At 42.4% G+C, this 16,716-nt stretch overlaps 1 protein-coding gene and 1 long non-coding RNA gene across 3 annotated transcripts in view; one reads left to right on the forward strand and one right to left on the reverse strand.

Moving 5' to 3' along the window:
* Positions 1-555: 555 nt before the first annotated feature.
* The window catches only part of susd6 (sushi domain containing 6), a 40,596-nt gene continuing 24,435 nt past the window's right edge, over positions 556-16,716 (reverse strand). Inside the window, exons 1-6 of one of the 2 annotated variants that reach the window (XM_046060604.1) lie at positions 12,380-12,515; positions 5,876-6,070; positions 5,392-5,586; positions 5,122-5,260; positions 3,850-4,325; positions 556-3,008 (exon numbers count right to left, since the gene is read on the reverse strand). In XM_046060604.1, the coding sequence (XP_045916560.1) occupies positions 2,983-3,008; positions 3,850-4,325; positions 5,122-5,260; positions 5,392-5,586; positions 5,876-6,070; positions 12,380-12,431 (1,083 nt within the window). In that variant the 5' untranslated portion in view covers positions 12,432-12,515 and the 3' untranslated portion in view covers positions 556-2,982. Of the gene's footprint in view, positions 3,009-3,849; positions 4,326-5,121; positions 5,261-5,391; positions 5,587-5,875; positions 6,071-12,379; positions 12,516-16,716 lie in introns of those variants that run through there. The other variant, XM_046060603.1, reaches the window with a different exon arrangement.
* LOC123977706 lies at positions 16,246-16,716 on the forward strand. Its single transcript, XR_006826742.1, has 2 exons — positions 16,246-16,428; positions 16,542-16,716. It is a non-coding gene; the product is annotated as an uncharacterized LOC123977706 (long non-coding RNA).

Consider the following 16,716-nt stretch of genomic DNA (forward strand, 5'->3'; position numbering starts at 1 on the left):
TGTTCACAAAGACCTGCAGAATACGAAAAAAGCGGAAGTGCGGCGGGTAGGTTCCCGAAAATGACGTCACTCATCCGCCGAATCAAAATGTCTTGTATGTCTGGCCGAATATTACGAGTTTCTATTAGTGCAGTTTCTAATTGTTACCACATAGTGTCGCTCAGACACTATAATACTCTACAGGGAGGAAGAATTAAATCACATTCTGTACAGTAGATATCGCTTTATCGGACTATGAGCCAAAAACAGCAGGACAAAGGACACAATAAATGAGCCAGAAAGATCCACTGCAAGCATACTAAATTGGCTTTGAGAAGAAGTTTAAAAGACTACAGCTAAGCTAAACTGGAAAATGGAATTAATCTTCACTGATACAAGCAGATACATGTTGCTTGGTTTACAAGTAATGGAAATGTCTTGACATATAATATAGAACTAACTCTGAGTCTGAAAATGTATATTTTGTGACAGTTAGATCAACATATTCCAAAAATCACACAGTAACACAGAGAAGGAACATTCTGACATTGGCTTAAATAATGACCCATAGTCGTCCACATTCAAAAGAAAGCTTTAATTAGAAAGTTATATACACACTGTAAAATTAAATTAAACTTTATACAAATATTAAATTACTATCTTCACACCCACTGCCATGTACAGAGGAAAAACCAAAGCTGAAAGCATTGAAACTAAGAATCAAGATGTGTACTTTTTGAAACCTGTTATTGTCAGGGAAGCAACACCGTACAACAGTGCTTCTGAACGCAGTTAATTTCAGTTTTTTTCTTTTCAATCCAATAATATTTTAATGCCTTGTAGCAAAAGACAAGCAAAGTGATACTGAAATATAGGTGCTTATAGGTTCTTCATCATCATCATCATCATCACCACAGTAGCTGGAAAAGCTAAGGGAAGGACAGAGAAAGATGGACATCCGTTGAGTTGTGTCCACAACAAAAGTAAACTCTGATAAATACACAAAGACAGTAGTATGCATAGAATAGAAAAGAACAGAGTAAGGCCATTGGGAAAACAGAACACGTTGCAATACTGTAAAGCAACCAATGCGGAGGCTTAAGATTATACATCCCAAAAACAAAAAAAGAAAATGTACAAGTCTAAGGCAACATTCTGTTTGCATTAATAAAGTAGCCGTTGACAATGACAGACAGCCACAAATGCCAAATAAAGCGGAGAACAGAACTGCAGAAGGGTTTTTTTTACCCCAGCAGTTAAGCTTGAAAAGTAATTCTTAGGATCCTTCGGAGTCATGCTGTTTCCAGGGTGACCAGCTCAACCACCAAGGCCTTTCAAGTGGCAATGAAAACAGAGGATGATCTCTCACAAAATAACACGCTTCTCTCTTAAATTTGCACTTGGTATAAGAAGGGTGAATGAGTGTACGTGGTGGGGGTGGGGTGCTATATAACAAAACTTTATAATTTCACTGCAACCAGTTGCAGTTGTGTCAGTAATGCACAAGAGTGGAGAGTCTTCGGTACAGTGTGAAAGTGGGTGAGAGCCATTTCCTCTAAGGAGCCATTCAGCAGAAAAGGATAAATATTCTAGCTTGAGAGCAGATGAATAATACACACATTGTGTAGTGGACCCGTTGCCTGATGTGACTCTAGTTTGTTCATGTGACTTGTTCAGAGGGAGGGATACTTTCCTGTGGTGAAAGACAGGGACATTGTAAAGCCAGTCTCTGATCTTAAGAGAGGCAAATCAGAAAATGGCTGCATCGAGGCCTGCCTTATGAGGACATGTCCTCTTCTGCCTAACTGACACACAAAGATGCTCAAACACACACACACACACACACTCAGATTCAGCAACTAAAAGCAAACCGAGCCACACACCAAACAATAAATAGAGTGGGAAGAAAATTGAACCCTGAAATTCAGTCATGTGCCCAATCACTGTGTTTAAAGAAAATGCTCTCCTTAGCTTTTAGACAAAATGTGACATTAAGTCTCCTTCCATTTATACAAGGAAAGATGTATAACAGAGTCCTGGAACCAAAGCACCATTCAATCCCACTCATGCGACAGAAGAAGCACCTTCAAGATAATGGGTGCAGCTGGCAACAGAAAGGAAAGGAGCAGGTTTTTTTTTAATATATGTGATTTTTATATATGTGAACGCCGCACCCTGCTTTTAGCTCATGTGAAGTGGTTCTCAATCCCACTAATCCATATGCTAGACGCCACCAGGACACACAGACAGCAAGAGAGAGAGCGAGAGCGACAGAGAGTGAGAGAGAGCGAGAGAGAGAGAGAGAGAGAGAGAGAGAGAGAGAGAGCGGGCTTCATGCTTCATTCAGAGTGGGCCACCGTGCTGTGACAGCAATAACTAAAAACAACATGCAGCATTCACAAAGCGGGTTGCAGAAACCCAGTCGTCACTCACAACTTTTCAAGTACAGCGGGAAGACAATTCTGATTCTTAGCGCCACAGCGTCAGGAGCAAACATCACAAGTTATTTTATTTTTTTATCCGCAGTAATCCCAGACAGAGTCGACGTGTCTTGATTGCTATAGCCTTTTCCAATGAAGCCTCTGTGAGCAATGTTAATATAGAGAACTACACCTGGGAGGAGGCAAGTGTAAGGTAATACATAGCCTATAGTACACAACCTTGACTCAGTATGTATGTTTTACTCATGTACAGAGAATCTACATGATTTATGTTGAGCTGGCACCACTTGTCTGGCTTGTCTTTAGTTTGATCCAGTAGCTAGATCCAGTGGTGCTTCATCATTGCTTGTGATGTAGTGAGTATTGGCTGTTGGCTTTGCTCTGCATGGGTAGTAATGGCAGAAAAGGTTGCATCGGGGAATGGGAATAGTTCTAGTCTTTTCTCTGCTGGCTGCTGAGGGGAGTCCGGGGAGAAGAAGGTTGACAGCCACAGTCAGTCCTGGTCAGCAGTGAGAGATAGGGAAATAGGGGGTCTATTCTGCTGATGGCAGGCTGGCAGGCTTCATGCTTCCTTCAGCAGGGGAATATCTGCAGGTGGAACAGAACAGACACATTAGAAAAGAGAAGCAGCGCTAGAGTCAGCTGTCTTGCCACCACACAGTCATGCAATCCACTACATCATCAAAAACATTTACCTGTAACTGGGATTTCAAGTGTGTTTAAATCATGAAAAGTTATTGCCTTGGCCTTTTCTCAATTTTGTCCCTGTTGTCTACTGAACACATTGTCTGGTTGAGATCTTAACAAACAGGTTGTATTCACAGGCTCCTGAGTGACTATTTGTAACAATTCTCCACAAAAACCAGTAGAGTCTAAACATTCCCCACCGTTTTACGACTTCATGCAGGGTAAGTTGAAATGTTTAGGTGAAGAGAGTGCAAGCTTTTAATTAAACCTGCTTTATTGAATGTTTTGAGTAGTACCCAAATCTATACAATAAATAACAAAATAAATGGGTTGACATATTTATTAAAAAGTATTGATTATGAGATCAATGAAATTACTTTTGACAGGTGTTTTTTTTTTTCTTCACCAGCCCTTGAAAAAGAGTAAAAAGTTGTGTGTACGCGACTTTGTTTGTTGTTATTAGAGCTAGACGGATCTGCAGATATTTGCTCACCTACTACTGTAAATGTCTGCAAGCTAAGAAATAACAAGTGTCGATATGTATGAAAAGATGTGTTTGGAAAACCTTGAAAAACTGTTTACTGTTCTGAGTTGTATTATACCTTGGTTTAATTATTTAGAAATTCCTACCAAAAATGTATCTTATGTTAAAATAAGTAAATCAACCTGACATATTGGTACCAGTCAGGCTCTCCTTGTTATGAAGCAAATGTGTGGAATAACACAGACTGTTTCCTCTTACCATCAGAAAACTCATCTGTAGAAGTGACAGAAAGCAGACTGTGCTGGTCACTACTCTCAGAGTCTCTACGGAGCGGTAGCGGGCCTGCGCATGCACCCCCAGGGTGCTCTCTAGCCCATGATGATGACGAAGAGGAGGAGGAAGACGGGGCCTGATGAACCAGAACCGTCTCTGCTAAACGGTGGGAGGAGAAGGATGATGAGGAGGATGTGGATGGGAGACAGAAGTCTAAGTCTCTGTGGTGGCGGGTTCTGCTGGGGCCTTGGCCTCCCGTGGCTCCCTGAGGAAGCCCCTCAGAGAGCACGATCGGGACTCGAGACTCTGGGGGACCCGGAGGAGGTGGGGGAGAAGGAGGAGGACCAGACGCACCACAGGGTCCACTGCTTCCGTATACAGCCTCTTCATATGAGGGCAGTGCCACCTGGACGCCCTCCACCATGACGGAGCTGGGCTGGCCTGAGATTCCCTGCTCCCTCCTGACGGACAGAGACGAAGAGAAAGTGAGACGGACAGAAAGACAAGTGAAGTCAAGGTGGATCACGACACTAGGCTCAGCTTGATAAGCATGATGCAGTCATGTGTGTTGCATGCTGAAGCACAACCTTTGAGAGGAGGTGATTAGCGTTGACAATCCCTTTATTGCAGGCTGCACTAAGCCCTCTGGCCCACTTCACAATCACCAAGAGTGCCAATGAGCATTAGATCAAATCATTCTGGCCTTTTTATCACAGAGCCACAGAGGTGATTTGTGACTATGATGGGATAAACTCCTATGTTTTACTCTTACTTTCATTTCTCAAATATTTAAGATATGCCAACTTGTAAAACTAGCTGGCAGGTCTTGCGCATCTTACATAGACAACTAGTTTATAAAACCAGTTTCTATCAAAACGTCTGAATAATAGGTGTGTCGACACAAGGAAGGGATTAATAGCTGTATCTGCTGCGTTACTTTGTGACATACTGGGAGGTGGTTTTACACTACCGCATACAAAAGGGCAGTGTTCTTCCAGAGCAAGCAGAACTATAACTTCAAGAGTTTCTGGCAACAATAGGTTTTTAAATAAGCAAAAGGTTGATTGAAAAATGTTTCCACATGTTCACATTGTTCAGTAAAGTGAAGAAGAAAACAAAATGCACACAGAGCAACATTGAAGCATAAACATTCTCTTAACGAGAAAAAGTAAGGGGAAATGTGGTCTCAAAGAATGATGATGATGATATTTTATTGAATTGACTTTGACTGTGTGGGTGTGTGCGTGTGTATCTTACCTGCTGTGATGGAAGGACTTGAGTTTGGGCTGTACGAGAACAAACAGCACCACTAAAAGCAGGATGAGAGCCACGGAACTAGCTGTGGACGCCACAATAGACAGAGCTGGTATACCCAGTGGAGAGCTCGGCTCCTTGTCTGAGGGAAACGAGAAGACAGAGAGAAAGTGAAAATGTGGTTCACAGATTTTGATTTACATTTCCTGCGTAAGGTTGTGCTTTGTCCTCAGAAAGATCTAAAAAAGATTAAAGTTAGCTGAGGCGACAGACCCTGTGTGAGTCGGCAGCTGATCTGCATGGGACCATCCCACTCGCCGTTCTGGCAGGTGAGGAACTTGTAGTCGCCCTTAAGAGCGTATCCCTCGTCACAGAAGTACTCGATGACAGTCTTCTGGGTGAGGCTGTGGCAGGGAGACGGGTGACAGCGGTAGCCCCCGTTCTCTGGTTCAGTGGGGGGTGAACACACTGGGAAGAGGAAGAGACAATAGAGATTTTAGGAGCTGTGGCTGTTGTTATGTACCGAAAATGTGTTTGCCATTATTTCCACCTATGGTCAGGTTTGATTACTGTGGTTTAAATGCTCATATTTTAGGGTGAACTTTCCCAGTGTTCCCTGCTGTAACAAATTTACATTGTACAAAATACAGTGTAAATTTCAGTGCTGTCACATGAAAAGATAATCAAATATTTACAAAAATGTGAGGGGTGTACTCACTTGTGTGAGATACTGTATGTATTTCTGAGTCTGGCTCACCGATGCTTCTGATGCAGTGTGGAGGTTGATGGGACCAGGCTCCGGAGCTGGTACAAATGATGCTGGTGGGTCCATCTGCAGTGTAGCCAGGCTCACAGCCATAAGTCAGCAGGGTACCCGGGGGAAAAGAACCCCGGTTGGCTTCGGTCTGGTTCAGCAGGTCTCCGTGCTGCACGCCAGGTGGCCGCGCACAACCTAAAGGTACATAAACAAGGGAAGAGAATAAGAATTAGTTGGCTGCTTTAAGGCTTAAGTGATAGAAGCCCTTCAGGGTTTGCTTTATGAGCAGGACAAAAATAAGATATGAAGCTTCTTTCTCAGGTCCTAGGCTGCACTTATATGGTCATTTACTGCTCATGCCAGGAACCACAAGCATATTGGGGATCCTGAACCATATTTTAATAATGTAAGGTCAACGTAAATATAAAAAGGGTTTTAAGTAAATTTTGTAGAGTTAGAAACTGCCTGTAGATCTAAAGCATCTTAATTTTCAATTTATGCATGTAGTTCTGTGTATTACTGGGGAAACAAGGACAATATGTCAAACATGTGGCCTGATTCTTTGAAGAATAATGTACCAATATTAAGTCAAATAAACAGGGTATTTACGATCATGAATGGTGCTTGTTATGGCTGACTCCATCACAGTCTAATAGATAACACTGATTATAGTTTTCCAGTGACTCTAAAGGTTGGATATTACATTAATGTTGTTGCTGCTGCTGTTCTATCATTATGATGAAATAAACCGTCTGCTGGTCTCCTCTGCAGGCAGCTGCCACTGGGTCAAACAACTTTTAACAGGGAAACTCTGTCAAGTTGACAGGTTGAGCTGATAATTAAAGCTCAAAGGTATTGTTACTTGAAACTAGACTGCATTTTGCACAGTCATGGGAGAAGCACTATATCATCATGACAAGTTAGGGGATGACAGCCATGCTGTGCAGTACAGAGAATACTATAGTGGATTAAAATGTCGCAAGGAGCTTCATATAGATCTAATTTCTCCAGATTATCTCGTGGTCATTAAACTGTCTTCATCCCACGCCAGCATTGGGTCTATCTATCAGGCGGTGAGACAGGATCTTAAGCGAGGCTCATTTACTTGGCTCTAATGACAGACTTGAAGCTCTAAGCCAGCCAGTAAAGACAGAATAAGGCAGAAGACCTGAAGTTAATTGGGCTTTGATCCACCTTCCAATGCTCTATCTATAATGTTACAGTGTCACACCAGCCCCTGTGTCTGAGTGTGCTTTTCATCGCTGTACAAGAGCAAATTACACACACACACACACACACACACACACACACACACACACACACACACACACACACACACACACACACACACACACACACACACACACACACACACACACACACACACACACACACACACACACACACACACACACACACACACACACACAAATCCAGCCAGTCGGGCACAACATTACAGCACCTGTGTAAACTGAGCCATGACAGAAGGAGCCTGAGTTTACTTTCAGAGTTACTGAGCTTCAACACAGAATGGTAGAATCCAGTGATAGAGACATACCAATTTTAATTTTGGCTAAAAGTGGATGAGCAAGAATTTGTGCTTGGCTTCAGTGGAAATGTCTCCATACTAACTCAAAACTTAAAACCCACCTGGGCCATTTTATATAAGCTAGTCATAATAAGTGAAAGATTTTCGGTGTTTTATCTGTACATCTTCTCTGTGTGATTTAAGGAGTAAGGAGTTAAGGAGTTATACAATGCACACAGACACAAGTACAATGAAAACACCCCCACAATAAAGATCACTAATAATGTCATCAACACTAACGACCATATGGCTCATTATTTAATCCTTGGTCTAGTATTTATAAAAATCATATTAGTCAAGGTATATTGCAGGGTGTTATCACTTGCTTGACATAAACAAACACACCAACATTGCAAGCAGCCACTTTGTCTTGCCTCTGTGTGTGTGTGCGCGTGCGTGTGTGTGTGTGTGCGTGCGTGTGCGTGTGTTTTTAGAGATTGAAGGAGAGACTATTTCCACAGCCGTGCTGCTAACATCCTCTAATCTCCGGGGAGAAACGTCGCTCTAAGCTGGCAGCACAAGATTAAATGCAAACACTCAAATGCGCGAGCGACCTACTCAACCGCACGCACACACACACACACACACACACACACACGAAACAAAGTCAACACCCACAAACAAAGACACTCCCAGGACTAAGTCGTGCGATACCAAAGGGTGTGTTACTGAATTCAGCTGGGGACAGATTTGGTGTGTGTATAAGAAGTGCTAACACGGCTTACCGCAGGTATACTATATCTGTCTGTTTTGTTATAGTGTGTATATACGTGTTCTCTATACTGTAGCCTGTGTTTGATTTTATTACTGTATTATTGTGTTATTGTATTATTGTATAAGTAAGCACATTGTGAGCATTGTACCCATACCTGGCAAATAAAGCTGATTCTGATTCTCAAACTATAGTTATGATACTACTGAAGATACTGAAGGTCAGCGCTGGCCTACTCAAGCTCTATCTTTCTCTTTCACAAGATAATGTGTTATAGTACTACAACTAATTATTCTTTTCATTATCAATTCATCTGCTGATTATCTTCTTGATTAAATCGCTTTATTGTTTAGCCTATAAAATAGTCAAAGTAGTGAAAGTTCGACTTCATTAAATTACTTATTTTGATTACCCAGGATTCAGCTAACAGTCTGGTTTAATGTCTCAAACCCAAGCTGAAGTTGTGTTTAATATGATACAACATAAGCAAGGTTTGTGTGTTAAAGCAGAATTAATCCTTCTCACTCAAACACATCCATGCTTTTTTCTCTCACCGGCACCAACACTACCTCCAAACCCAGATTTCTGGATGCCATTTGACACCATGACCTGAGCAGTTGTTCACTGAGCTGCTTCAGGGCAACTGAAGGCCCTCTGAGGAGGAGATTGTGTTAATGGGGGTGGTGGTAAAAGTGATTAATTGACGACCCCATACTGGGAGGCAGCGGGAGACAAAAAGGCCTAAGGGGGCAGTTTAAGACAATAGCCTCTAGCCAACGACCACTGTTAAGATCTTTTGTGGTGCGCAGCAAGGCAGTCAATATGACTGTAGAAAACAGATTAGTGTTAATGGTATTCATCATCTTTTGATTTTGAATTGCTTTCTTATCTGCAGGATTGTCTTAGAAATAAAAGGCATGTGCATAGTTAAGTATTTTATATTCCTTTTCATATAAAAAAAGTATACAGTAATATTTTTAGATATTATTAATACCATACCATATTTAAAACTTGCCTTGCCAATACCAGAAAACTTAAGTAACAAAGGCTTCTTTCACACAAAAGTCTGACCAGATCAGAGCACAAAGTGTGAACTGCTGGAGGAGGGTAACACTGAAGAGACCAGAGACTCAGTTCCAGTAGGAAGAACATACAACATAATCTAGCTCCTCATCAGCATAATTTTACATACAGTGTTTCTTGTAGCTTTAAGCAAATCAGCTGTTTATATTCTTGTTCAACCTACAATGAACGTCACTGCATTAGCATGGGATCAGTTGATAATGCGCTAAGAAACAGTCACAGTGTCAGGCTTAACCCAGTCGAGGAATATCTTACAGAGAGATCGGGGCACAGAGGTTGTTTAAGTCAGAGTCAGTCTTGACAAGCCATGAAGCCAGTAAAATGTCCATTTTGAAACCAGGCTCTTCCTCTCACGCCAGGAAAACCTTGTTTTTCCTGTGCAAACCTGACAGTTCCATCATCTGGGTTTTCCAAATGTCATTTGCACCTACTGCACTTACACAACTGGCTGTGTGGTTAGATGGCATTAAAAATTACAAATGAGACAAATATATAAATATTTTCAACATCAAAGCATATGTACGGCTTTTGCAACTCACCAGGAAACAGAAATGTGAGGCTAGAAAGTAATGAGGAGATTAAGCAACTGAGAAACAAAACACGAGAGAAAGACAGTGATGGGAAAAGGTACTCCTCATCAGATAAACAGGCAGAAAGAGAGGGGGGAGGGGAGAAATAGAGAGAGAAAAACGTCAGTATCATGGCGCACTGTGGCCCTGAGCAATTGCAAGGCAAAAGCAGACATGTCATAGCAGGTTGACCAATAGTTCTGCGTGTGAGGGAGAGGCTATGTAGAACAAACAATGGGAAGAGGAGGCAGCCATCAGCTACAGAACATACCACACTTTGGGTTGGGCAAGCACAAACGAGAGTCTACGAGAGTGGTAAGGATTTCTAACCTTTTGCTGTCTCTCCCTTTTCAATCGCCCTCTGAGCCTAGACTCACACACACACACACACACACACACACACACACACACACACACACACAGCAGTGCCAGAGTGGATTTCAGCACGCCACGTTTTGTGCTTATGAGGAAGGGAATGAGTCACAGTTAAACACAAGCTGTTCTCCCACTGGTCTGATGTTAAGAGTTTGCGCAAGAGAAAAAGGTTTTTGAGAAATAACAATAATGACTAAAACAGAGTCACACGTGTCTTGTGAAAGATAGTGGAATGAGTGGGTAGGAAAAGCATAATTGCATTAATTCAAAAATTACAAAATTGCCTGGCACACTAGTGTTTAAAAGATGTGTCAGAGATCATCCCATGTTTGCTTTGCAATAGAGAGTTAAATAAAAGAAGTGGACATATAAAAAGGTTGAAGCTATTATAAATCTTCTGGGCACACAACTATAAGCTGATCAAAGAGCTTAATTGCTAAAAGGCTGGAGGAACTCCTCATGTAGTGGGAGGACTGGGCCAGGACACAGGGCCCATGAGACTGATTGTTAATCCCAACACCCAATGCCTTAAGGCTGTGCCGGTGGAGGCTCAGACCATGGGGGACTGACTAGCTCTGAAGTGGCTGCCTAGCTGTGAATATCTCCCTTTCCCCATCTGTTACCGATGGCACTCGCCCGCTAAGAGCTGGAGGGGGTTGGATTGAGGAAAACAAGGGGGGGGGGGGGGGGGGGGGGGTGTTGGGTTTCAGCTCTCTTTGCCCAGGCAAATTAAAATTCTAATTATCCTCTATTACAAGCTGGGAGCGCACTAAAGCAGATCAGATACTGATGACTTCTGCAACCAGCTGTTTGGTCGCTCTATAGAACAACATGACATAAAAGAAGGTGTGTTTTCCAGTGTAAGTGTGGGTGTTCAAGTGTTTCGAGAATCAGGGGAATTTGTGTATGTGAATGCTAAGGGGGATTGTGCTTTGGATTAGGCTAAAGACCGAGGGGATGATGGTCCTCTCTTTGGTCTGGTAAATATGTTTTTGTTCCTTTTTTTGGCCTCTCTCCAAGCCCTCTGTTATTGTTGTTTTTGATGAGGTGCTATCATTTTTGGGCTGAGGGTGTTTTTGTTTTTTGCCACGTTCCCCTGTCTCTCCCGCTAATCCATGGGATTTTTGGCCAAGCTGTTGTTATTAGAGTGCAGTGCATTGCAGTGCGGCAGAGCCCACGGTGGGGTAGTGGTGGAAATAACAGGAGGGTTTGCAACTTATTTCTGCCATTGGTGGATCGCAGGTGCTCTTCTTCTAAGATTTTGGGGCATTTTTGCCTTTGTTGGACAGCTGACAGTGTACCTGAAAACAGGAAACCTGGGTAGATTGAGAGAGAAGGGAACAGCAAGGACGCTGTGATTATAAAGTCTTACACTAGATCACTGGAAGCCCCAGAGAATGTCTTGTTAAATCCATCTTCTTTACAAACCATGAAAATCCTCTCAGGAAGTACCGTTATACTGAAACAGTTTTAACATCCGTTCAGTAGTAGTCTGATGATATAAAAATTAATATATTTGGGTTTTTAATTGTTAGACAGTCAAAACAAGGCATTTGAAGACACAGCCATGGACTCTGGAAACTTGGGTATTTTTCACTGTTCGCTGACATTTTACAATCAAGAGGTATCAAATCAAATATAAAATGGAGTGGAAAGAATAATACAAACAACTGTCAGTAAAACTCAGTACAACTGCACCACCAAGTGCAGCCTCCAAAATGATCATACAGTTGAAATTTAGCATGTCACTGTAAAGAGTTTTAACAAAAACTGAAGGTTCATGAAGGTAGGATTTAAGGCAGGACTGTTGTATTATGGCTGTATTAGATTAAGCTAGGTGTACCTAATAAACAAGCAACTGGGTGTACATTTAACACAGGCATAAAAAAAGCATTTTTGGTGCTGATGATCATTTTCATTAATAAAAGGATATAAACCGATCAGCCATACGACCACTGACAGGTTAAGTGAATAACATTGATTGTCTCGTTACCATGGCACCTGTCAGTGGGTAGGATATATTGCGCAGCATGTGAACATTGCGAACTCAAAGCTGATATGTTAGAAGCAGGAAAAATGGGCAAGCATAAGGATTTGAGCAATTTTGTCAAGGGCCAAATTGTGATAGACGACTGGGTCAGAGCATCTCCAAAACTGTCTGTAGTGGTCAGTAGTACCTATCGAAAGTGGTCCAATGAAGGAAAAGCAGTCAACTGGCGACAGGATCATGGATGGCTAAGGCTCACTGATGCATGTGGGGAGCGAAGGCTGGCCTGTGTGGTCTGCCGATCCAACAGACGAGCTACTAAAGTTGATGCTGGTTCTGTAGAAAAGTGTCAAAGTGCATAGACAGTGGAGTCAGGGCTGCTTTGCCGGCAAAAGCGTGACCAGCAGGTGGTCATAACAAAGGGCCATGATATGGCCACGGTCATGTTATTGTGGATCGTTGCCTAGTTTGAATGATGATGAAATTTTATGTTAATCTGGCTTCAATTCCAGTGAGACTAAATGTTTATCAAACATAATTTGGTAACTTAATCTATAAACAAGAAATGATTAGGTGAGTTATAGTGCAACTGCAAAATGTGATATGGAGTGTATACAGTATGAGTGAAAAATAAGCTTCTTGCACTCACTTTCATTCTTTCACACATACACAAATATCACAGATGAGCTTTCAGCGAGAGAAACTTCACACAGTATGAAGGGACACAACTCTGGACGCCGAGCTGGGTGGGTGACGTTGGGACCGTAACATAGGACGATTAATGTCTAGGTGAGCGATACTGGCAGTGTCATGTTCTACTGTGAGAGAGGAGAGAAGTCGTCACACTGTAATACTGAGACACAGACGCACAGTCAAACTCATTTCTGCTTTCATATTCTGTCCACTCATAGCAGCTGGACTCAAAAGAGAACTAGAGCAGATTGTGTTGAACTAGGGGAAAGGTTATGGGAAAGAAAATGTGGGAAAAGAACAGCTTTTAAAAGATGGGCTTGTATTACTGAAGGGCAGAAAGAATGTAGAACAAAGCTGAAACCTTAAAGCATGAAAAGCATTTTTCCAAAAAGCGCCGTTGTTCTCCAGGGCCCCTGGGGGAAGGTGGAAGGACATAACTGAGGAAGAAGGGGGAGGAGGTGGAGGAGGATGAAGAACAGGGAGGCAGTTTGAGGGTGGTGTCGGAACATTTCATACAAAAGCCAGAGTACACACAGATCCAGGCGGACAGTTTACTCACTAAGCAAGTGTAGGATGCAAGTGTCCCAAGGCGCCATTGTAAACGGCAGGTTAGTGCTGCTCACTGACATCCTCTCTATGTTGTGAATGTGTGCGTGAGTGGTTAAGGGTATGACAGAGCGATGGGCACTCATTTCAATCGACACACACTTAAAAAAGGCCAACCACTGTACACTGGTGCCAAAGCCAGCAGTGTCATTTCTCTAGCAAACAGGAATTTTGCCAAAAAACATGAGTCAAACAGCTGTGGGCCTCCGAATGAGCCTTTCCAGAGAACTTAGCGTTCCACCCGTCACATCTCTTCCTGCAGCTGAAACACACAGAAACAAACACACATGCTGCATACACCCAGTGTGAAGGAAATCTCTAAACAGACAGGCACATCCTCCATCTCCCCACCCATTCCTCCCCTGCTGTTGCAATGCATTAAGCAAGCCACGTGTGCTGCCATTACACCCTATTGTCCCCGCTTGCTGAGGGATGGGGCACAGTGACAGACTTAAGCAGCGTGCCTCGGAAAAGGACAACAGACAACTTTGCATTTGAAGGGTTAAATATGCATGAGAGGCCAAAGCGGGCGAGGGCAAGGGGGGAGCACTATTGTGTGACCCCCTTTCTAACCCCAAGATACAAGCATACACACATACATGCATACTCTGCCCTCGAGTAACAGATGGGAGGATGTTAGCGAACATAGAGCTCCCCCCTTCTCTCTTCTATCACCCTCACTGCTGAGGACAGCTGGGAGGCAGACATTCCTTCTTCTCAGCTTTCAGAGGAAAACAAAAGAGTGTGTGGGACCCCTCCTACACACACGTGCATGTGTTCAGACACACAAAACCCACCCCCCAACCCCAAAAAACTGTCAATGCAACTGTGGGCTGATCATATTTCAGCAGCCTGAGCCTGTCAGCCAGCAGAGGTATGCTCAGCCTGGGACATTTGTTGAAGGTGAAAGTCAGCGAGATAATCCCAACCCTGCTTACCGGGCTGGTGTGCTGATATGTTGGTAGCACTAGTGAGGTGGGGGACGTCTTTTGAGAGCTGTAATATTATGGAAAACTGCGAAAAGACAAAATTTTGTCTTCAGCTAGTTGTTCTTTTCTGGCCAATTTATCTTTACCGGCACACTTGAGTTATTTGGTGAACAGGTTCACTGCAATAGCACAGCACATACCATACTACAGACAACCCAACAGCTATGAGGAAAAGAAAATAGGGAGAAGTACAACATAATAATTCTTTATGTCTATCATTTAGGATACATGATTGTGTTACAGTATCCCCGTAAGAAAGGCAGTGGGAAAAAAGTAGCATTAATGACTGAGATGGTGCCCCATGCTTTTGCATTACATCTCCAATTATTACACAATGCAGTAAATATTACAGCACCAATACATCATCACCTGCCGTCATACAACTGCTCTAGCAAGCCACCAAGAGGGTGATCAAATGACACCAAGTGTATAACCTGTTCACACATACAGACTACCCTACTGAGAGAAGCGGTATGCCGTTTACTGCCAGTGTGTGTCCCTTGTTTTTCATAACAGTGGTTCATAAATGCTAACATACTGTGTTTAATAGACAGTATAGGCTGAAACTCTCCTAATCAAAAGGGAAAGCTGATCAAAGGACATACCTGCCAAAGCTAAGTGCAGATACGACTTGCAGTAACTATCAGTTAATCTTGCTAGTACGTTTGCCCTGGGGTAGACAGATCATCTCAGCTATACTTTAAAGCCTGATCCATTGCTGAATCTTTGTTTGCTCTGGGTATAGCAACCGTTGTCCCTAATGAACACCACTGTGAGGACATGAACTGTTGAGCACACAAAATAAACAAACAGGGGCAATTTAAATTCATATATCATCATGCATTAGCAAGCGATGAATTGTGTTCAGTATGCCGGATGCTAAATATTAAAAAACAGTCTTGGATTTCGATTGGAGGCCATAAAACCTAATCAGGACACTTTCACCCACTGGTATCACTACGTCAGTTCTACTGAAGAGTGTGGAAAGCTGTGATAAGCAACAGCCTACCTATATTTGGCAGAGGCAACTCGACATTTCCAAGAAAAATATTAAGCTTCTGGGAAACTATCCATTAGCCTCAAGTATAAGCCAAGCATGCCATGTCAAGACAAGTTGGATAGTTCCTTTAAAAGCTTATATCAGCTTTAATATTTAATGCTGTACATTTTCTTGAAGACCACAATCACTGCTGTATAACTCTGAATTCTAACTCAAACATAATAATATAATACTGGAACCTCACGTTGACAATAAAATGAGTATTAGTTAAAGAAGTGCAAAAGTTTTGGTAAACAAGAAGCCTAAAATACAAGATGACAGGATTTTCATTGTCAGTTGGAAGTCCATTGAGATAGTTACTAACAAACTACTGTTGTTGTGTTGTCATGAAGAAGATATAAAGTAGTGTTTATATTGCTGGCCAGAGATCCAACACAGCAAACAGTTTGTGGACGCAAACACACAGATATGAAACGCCCATCCAAGGCCTGGACGGGCGTGCTGCCAGCATAAAGAGCACAGTAACATCATCTCCACTCCACAGCAATAAACAATAGACAATATAGTTATTTACATACATCTACATCTTGAAATAAATGTTGTAACTTTTGTAAAGTTGTGAAGCCTAGAGTCATCTACAAATCTAAAAGTTTCAAGTTAATTTCAAATATGCCAAGTAAGTTATAAATTATCAATTTGTGACTCAAGCCCAAACAGTTAAAAGGTGGGGTATGCAATACTGAGAAATTCAATACCACCAGGGAACGACACAGCAGGTAATGTAACTAATGCTAAGTTGTGGGTTTGCAAACAGTTGCAAGTTACAGTTGCTGCTGCAAAGTTAACATGCAGAGAGGACGAGAGGGTCCCAGAGCCAGCACACCAGCTCCAAACAGCGATACTCACACCTCTCCGGCTACTATACCAAACATCACAACAACAGCATAACTAGTAAGTAAGCCGAATGTCCGTGGGCAAGTCATTTAACATTTGCTGACACACAAATCATGGCAGGAATACTGTTGTGTGGCTTGGTCTAAACCATCTTTGTTTCCTATTCACAGAGTCAGGGCCGTGTATTCTTTTCAGCGCACACAAAGAACGGACAGCTAGAGGACCATGAAGAGATATTTGCTGAATTTGACAAAAAGACGTGTATTGGATTAGAACCACATAAACAACCTTTAATGACTATGACTTCTGCCCACAAACACAAGCGGTTAAAGACAACATGTTTAA

The sequence above is a fragment of the Micropterus dolomieu genome, linkage group LG10 (genome assembly GCF_021292245.1).
Source record: "Micropterus dolomieu isolate WLL.071019.BEF.003 ecotype Adirondacks linkage group LG10, ASM2129224v1, whole genome shotgun sequence".
Taxonomy (NCBI): Eukaryota; Metazoa; Chordata; class Actinopteri; order Centrarchiformes; family Centrarchidae; genus Micropterus; species Micropterus dolomieu.